The sequence below is a fragment of the Austrofundulus limnaeus genome, unplaced genomic scaffold (assembly GCF_001266775.1).
Source record: "Austrofundulus limnaeus strain Quisiro unplaced genomic scaffold, Austrofundulus_limnaeus-1.0 Scaffold327, whole genome shotgun sequence".
Lineage (NCBI taxonomy): Eukaryota > Metazoa > Chordata > Actinopteri > Cyprinodontiformes > Rivulidae > Austrofundulus > Austrofundulus limnaeus.
In genome coordinates this window covers 369,142-376,356 of record NW_013952729.1, presented here as the reverse complement: position 1 = coordinate 376,356, position 7,215 = coordinate 369,142, and the positions used below count along the sequence as shown (strand labels likewise).

At 39.6% G+C, this 7,215-nt stretch overlaps 1 protein-coding gene and 1 long non-coding RNA gene across 2 annotated transcripts in view; one reads left to right on the top strand and one right to left on the bottom strand.

Annotated features, from left to right (window-relative positions):
• The first annotated feature begins 14 nt into the window (after positions 1-14).
• Positions 15-1,522, top strand: LOC106527477 (uncharacterized). The gene is made up of 3 exons (XR_001311395.1): positions 15-292; positions 748-936; positions 1,012-1,522. It is a non-coding gene; the product is annotated as an uncharacterized LOC106527477 (long non-coding RNA).
• A 3,584-nt stretch (positions 1,523-5,106) lies between these two features.
• Positions 5,107-7,215, bottom strand: part of adamts18 (ADAM metallopeptidase with thrombospondin type 1 motif, 18) — a 63,189-nt gene continuing 61,080 nt past the window's right edge. Inside the window, exon 24 of the mRNA XM_014022377.1 lies at positions 5,107-6,762. Coding sequence (XP_013877831.1) covers positions 6,647-6,762 — 116 coding nt within the window. The 3' untranslated portion in view covers positions 5,107-6,646. The remainder of the gene's footprint in view (positions 6,763-7,215) is intronic.

The window sequence follows — 7,215 nt, the reverse complement described above, 5'->3', positions numbered from 1 at the left end:
CACACACACACACACACACATGCAGAGACACTGAGATGGTACTCTGTTAAGATGTGATTAGGCTGACTGTCAGTTGTGAAGGGTCCTATCAAGGTTCACTGCACGCCAAGAGCACACAAACGACATTCTTAGCCAGCCTGCTTGACAGACCACTAGTGGAGGAATGTCAAAGCTGGAAATAACAGCCGGCCCTGACTTACAGCTGGACCGACAACGAATGGGGCCTCGCCAGCTGGAAAAAAAAAAGGCAAGAGGGGATAGACCTGAAGAGCATGTTGAAAACAGGAAAGAGGTACTTGCATCGATCAGCCTGGCTAGGAGGTGTGATAAGAAAGACAGGCCTATTTTGGAGTTGACAGACCAAGGTATCTACTTTAACTTGGTGTGATGTGACCCAGTTTTCCAAAAGTGGTTAGGTTGTGCACTTCTTTGACTTTAGATGTAAAAACAAGTATTCAAACCAATGTGAAAACATTTAATGAGTTCAAAACATTTGCTCGAGTCATTGCAGACATTTCCAAGTTATCAGTGTTAGCATATGACACAAGTGGTGTTTTGCTGGAGCTCCCTCTGCCTGATTGATGTCAGCTGCGGGTGGTTGCTGGTATCAAGCTCAGGATCCTTTTAAAGGCTCACTCCACGTTTGGTCTTTGCTGATGGATCATTGCTATTTAGTAGTTATTAAGCCTCATAGATTTTTGTATTCTAGTCATCGCTTTTGTAAGGTTAATCTCTGTTCTTGCCCAGGATCAAGCTTTGTTACTTTTTAACCACGGACTGCTCACAAGGAAGTTTCACCATGTTCACCACCTGCACTGCCACTAAAGGCTTGAACTCACTGTGCCACTCACGTGTTTTGGACTCCAGGTCACTCTGCTGAAGATCAGACACTGTTGGATTTCCCCTGGTTGTGCCGGACAGAGATCACCAAAACCTGTAAGAAGAAAAACTAACCAATCATTCATGACTTTCTGGAACTGTTGCTTACCTCTCGTTCTGCTTTCCCCTCAGCCCTGGGTCCAAATGATACAGCACCTGTAAATAAAAATACTTTCTCTTTGCAAAACTCTCTGTGTGAGCTTACTCGGTTCCGCTTTTCAGGTACCGGTAAGTCTTTTCATTGTGTCAGCATATAGCCCTGTGGACCAGCAGGTACCAGTTATCAACCACATTTTTTTTTTGCTAGAGGAGACCAAATAGTCTTTCACAAGAGCTTGAAATTTTATTAAAGTTGGGTATTTTCCAGGTACATAGCTCATTTCTATACCACAAGTAAATTATGAGAATGATGTATGTATCAAAAATGCTTCTGGGGGACAGTTACTCTGTGGGTCTGGGGCTCTGCTTTGTGTAAATARGCAGTGCTTTGTACAAGTGAGCGTTTATGCAACTCCACATGGCTACCACAGGATATTAAAAGTTTCTCAAACATGCATGAATGAGTCAAATCAACATTGTGTGTGTTTTTGATGAGGAAATGATATWATAAAGYGATATRAAGCTAAACAAAGTTGMTTTTGAATAATTCTCCCTCCTCCCCACTAAGACCAAAGGAAGACCTGACGCTCTGTAATTTCAAGTAATGCAAATTTTATCAATGTCACCACTGTGACCTTAAAACAGATCTGTTTTTGCCAAAGCTATTAAAGAATCACATATTTCATGTTGTGATAATTGCTCTGTTTTACTGTGCCCAATCACTACTAYATCCAACGTCAACGTTTTTGACCAGTTTCAGTTCAGTACATTACAGTATATTCAGTATATAAATATTTCCTGACCAATTTTTTATCAAAATTTGGTACATTTCTCCATTTTAACATTGATGTCYTAACCATTATTCAGCATCAGTTGAAATGGTTTATAGACTGTTTGCTTTTTGAACACAGATGATGCCAAAGGCACATATTCTTGCAAATGGGTTAAGATTTAAAAGCAAGCGAGGATACCAAAAAGAGTGTTCCATTTCCATGTATTTATTTGAATCGTAGTCTTTTTATATCTCTGCTGCAGTATTACAGCTGGTTGATGTGCCACCACATGCCAAGATAAACAAAATATTTCATTATAAGCCAATAACGATGAGGGAAATTGAGCTGCATCTGGAAGAGGATGCGAGAAAAATAGAAATTCTCATATCAGATTAGCAGTAAAAATTGCTATGCCTCTGAAAGGTAGACATACCTAACAAAATTGGACTTGACATACAATACATACGTGCTATTGCTACATCTCTGACTTTAAGATTTTCAAAGCTTTAAGGCTACAACAAAAACTGGCGTGCATTTGGGAAAGAATGGAAAACATGCATGCATGTGGACATCTGAAAAGCTTGCTCTTGCTCTCTAAATGTACGGATGTTGGTGTAACTGTCATATTTGTGCTCGGGCCCCAGCTTGTGATGTCTGGGTCACAGCATGCCGATAAACAGCATGCAGCCGAGACAACGTGAGGATTCCAGACTCCGTGGTTCATGCAGACGGTTTGATTAAAGAGCAATCGCAGCTCCTGCAGAGCAAGAAAGGGTGGCATAATCACTGAAAGAAAAACACTATTTGGTAAGCATAAGTCTCAGCATGCATTGTGTTCTAAAAGTTTCACAGGGAAGGGGATAAAAGTTATCAATTTTCTTAAGTTACTAAGAGGCCAGTATTGCAGTAAAAGGTTCTCAAAGTAGGGCTAAAGGCCAAAAGTGACCKGTCCCCTAGGCTCTGGAACATTAGATCTGCCTGTGCCATCAGGATACCATTAGTTGTAATGACTCCCTTTTTTGAGAGGGATTTCTGCAATCTACTTTTATTTTACTTCTACAATCAATTTTATGATTATTTGATTTTATTTATTTGTTACACTTAGTTTCCCTCTTGTGAGACAATAAGACTGATTCTATTCTATTCGACTCTTTTCTATTTTGCACAGTAATTGTAATATTTTGGAAACTATTACAATTGTATTTTGAATCCAGTGAAATTCATTGTGTCTATACATCTAATAAGTCCTAAAATCTATTTTTTTTTACTGGACACTAAGTTATTGTATGTCTCTTCAGACATACCTGACATGTTTCAACGTATTTGCTTCCGTCTTTATCAAAGGTGTCACAGCTGATTTTTTTAGAGGTGTCAGCCCATCTATATATCCTGAATATTAAATTGTATGTTTACTTTGTATCTCTTTTGCACTTTGTGTTAATGTGCAACACAAATTGGAGCTGAATTGAGTTGGTGCGAACAGATTTCTCAATTAAGTGTCTGACTGGAAGTCACAATAACTGTGATTTATGCAGAGAATAAACATAAATATTGAAATGTTTCAAGTCAGTTGATCAGACACAAAAGATTATCATGTTCAGCACTAAATGCTTCTTTTTAATGAAAAGCTTGCTCATTGTGAGCATTTTATTTATGTTGCAAGCATGCTCATGTTAATACAGTAAGGAGGGAAAAAAATACACAGCCAGCGTTAAAAAACATCTTTTCATCCATCCTCTCTACATGCTACCTGTGTTTGAAAGTCACTCATTTTTGCATCAAAAAAGGACCACTAGTAAAAATGTTAAAGGAAATATTTATTGTGCTCCCTTCAGTAAGTTGGGTCATTTGTTGCATGCTTGGAAATCTTGGATTTTGACATTCATATGACTCACCACATGTATCATACTTCTCTTCCAAACTTGGATTCTGATAGTGATCCAWTGAGGCCCAAACTTCACTGGTTCAAGGTGTTTTCATGATGGGAATGTAGAGCACTGCACAAYGGTTGTTCTCATTGGTTCCTGATTAAATCTGGTAACTCATTGGGCTTTGATTTGAGCTGATAAGCCCAATAAGTCTTAAAGGATCAGAAGACCGGCATACAAGAATTGAGAATTCTGTCATTGATGGAAAATGGTGAACAAGTTTGAACACATKTGTAACYATCAACAACATCAGCAACKTCTGTGTGGACAACACCATCCCCAGCAGAACAGTGAGATGGAACTGTTAAACAAGAATATTGAGAACTGGTGGACCGCTTTGTGGYATGGTGMGGGAACAATMATCTCGTCTTGAATGTAAACAAAACAAAGGAGATGACTGTAAATTTCAGGAGAAATAGTGYTAGATCAAACTCTATTTCCATCATGAGAGGAGAAGTGGAGGTTGAGGAATGTAAATATCTCGGTGTTCATCTGGTTAACAGACTGGACTGGAGACTCAACAGTGAAGCAGTCTACAAGAAAGGACAGAGCAGACTGGACTTCCTGAGGAGGCTGAGATCCTTCAATGTCTGCAGCAAGAAGCTGCAGATCTTCTTCAAGTCTGTTGGTGAGAGCGTCATCTCTTCTGCCATCTGTTGGGGCAGCAGCATCAGAGCCAGGGACCTAAAAAGCCTAAACAACCTGATACAGAAGGCTGGTTCTGTTCTGGGGATGACTGTGGAATCTCTGGAGATGATGGTGCAAAGAAGGATTTTACATAAAATCAAGAACATTGTGGACAACCCTGACCATCCTCTTCATCAGACTGTCATAGAAAGACAAAGTGTCTTCAGTCAGAGGCTTCTTCAACTTCGTTGTAATACAGACCACTACAGAAGATCTTTCCTGCCCACAGCCATCAGCATCTACAATAAGTTTTTAGTTAAATGAGTTACAACAACACCTAATTTCCCTCTGGGATCAATAAAGTATTTTTGAATTGAATTGAAGTGAATCATTCGTACGAAGAAACCAAATGAACTCAATGGCGGTAAGTGTCCCCAAAATTAAGAAATGGCACTTTACTTCAGGGGTTATTCTTTCAACTTTAATTAGTCAGTGATACCCATTTACATAATTTAGAAAGATGGGCAGATATTCTGTGTAGACATGCAGCCTACCTAGATCACGGCCCGCATAAGACACGCCCTATAAAGTCCGGGTAGGCCACATTAAATGGCTGTGAAATGAGACGGCCTAGCCTTTGAGTTGCGCATGTTTGCAGCCTGTTAACATAGTGATGATTTCATAAAATGTGCATTCAGACTTAAAAAGTGCTGGTGAAATGTAGTTGCATGTTCTTTCTTCAGAGGTATAACTGTACAATTAAAACTAATATGTAAATGAAAAAATATATATTAAAGAGATTTTTTTATAAGAGTTTATTTTATGCAAAACAAAAACTTTTTTATCAGCATCAGGATACAAAACAAACAGAATTTCTCATAGAATTAACACTGAATTTGTACTTCTATGTTGCGAATTGGGGGAACCATTTATTTGAAACTTGTTTTTATTTGTATGTCAAACAGTCTACCTCTGTTGTGTCAATGTATAAGAAAACAAACAAACAAAAACTCTACTTTATCAAGTATCCCAAAATGAATTCAGTGCATATTTTCTCAGCACCATTTTTTTAATATTGCAAGTGTGTCAAACTGAAAAACAGCCACCTAAATGCTTGGCAGGCTCCAAGCCAGTGGAAGAGAGAGGGTTTTAAAAATGTGATGTATGCTCTGCACTAAATTATTGCTTCTTTTGTTTTTGTAACCAGCTTGCAGGATGCGTGTCTGCATCCAAAAGTGAAGTGAAGCCTTCAAAACATTTTTTTTTCATATTTTGTGCACATCAAACTGWCTGCGAGTGTGCCATCTCTTATCTCAAGCTCCACCTGCTCTACATTTTGACCAGACTTCTGTGGAGAACACAACCTACATTGTTTTCTCTTAACAAGCACTTGCTATCTATACTGCACCCACGCTTGCCCAGCAATCATCCTCTTCTTTCCCTCTTCACCCTCCTCTCCACTCCCCAAGGCCTGCAGATAGCCTCGCTCATTATTCACCTCATTTTGCCTGCAATCGATAGAGAATGCAGTGGGGGGGGAAAAAAGAAAGACGGATTGATGGTCAAGTTATTTACCATAATGATACAGGACAGATGAAGACGACTGTTACAGCACAGCTGAATAAAATGTTTTACCCACACAGATAGGTATGTTTTCACTGCATTATTATGAATGGAATAAACAGGGTTAAAAAAGTGTCCTATTGTGAGTCAGCAGTAACAAACAGGGAAATATGCGAAAAGGAAGTGCTAATGGCTGATTACTAACACCTCATCTCAAATCTCATCACGTGGACCCAGAGGTGACCAGCACAAACCTGTGGCACAAAGAAAACCTCTGTGATTGGTCCACTGCATGCCTGAACAAAATGTCATATCAGATATCATGACCCATAATAACTTAAAAAAGGCATATTGAACCAGATGCCTTTAAATGTACAACATAAAAAGAAGTTAAACACTAGGTCTTCTCTTGTTCTTAAGATGGCTTTCTAGGTTCATAGGTTTCAAAAGGAAAATCCTCAACAAAATGACAATACATATATATTACATCAACAAAGTCTTCAGATGGGATTTGTACTGTTTCTCAAGTTTAAATGCAATCAGGGAGTGGGCGACACCGCCTTCGCAGAGGAACATCAGCAGCCACACTACTGYTCTCTTCAACAGAGTCCACGCATTCTCTCGTTTACTTCTTCACAAAAYGCATCGGTCAAGTACTCCAGGAGGGAAACACACATTCTCGGGTGCAGTTCTGTGTGTGGTAAGCAATCGAATAGTTTTTTTGTGGCGGCGTTTCCTTCAGAAGCCACACGCCGCAGACTCAGAGGCGCCGCAGCTCTACGGTTTCTTGCTGGAGCAGGACTTACAGCACTGATGTCCGTAGAACTTGTGATTACATACGCCATGTTGGGGGACCAAGTGGCACCAGCTGAAGTGGTCACTGCAGGGTTCATCTGCAGAGAAAACAAAAGCATAGGGTAGTTTAAACAAGCTGCAAGACAACAGTGCTATAAAGATTACTGTTGAAATGGGAGCATTGACTGACTGTTCAGGTTTGCCATCAAAAATGGCTATCAAATAACAGAATAGCTGTGTACGAGTTCAGGGGTTGCAGCCATGAACTGTAGAATGCAGCCCACGTAGGCCACAYCCTAGGTCATGGGTCTGCAATCTGCAGCTCTGGGGCCACATGTGGCTCTTTGGTCCGTCTGCAGTGGCTCTTTGAAAATGTGACCAAACATAACAGATTATTTTTTGGTTTTTATACTCACAACACTAATAAATTGTATGCAAATTTGTGATCAATAACATGTTAGCTCATGCGAGCCTGCTTTTTACTTAAATAATCCAACTTCTTTCTATGATATTTCTCTCAAATCCATCAGGACTTTAAACACCTTTAGGAC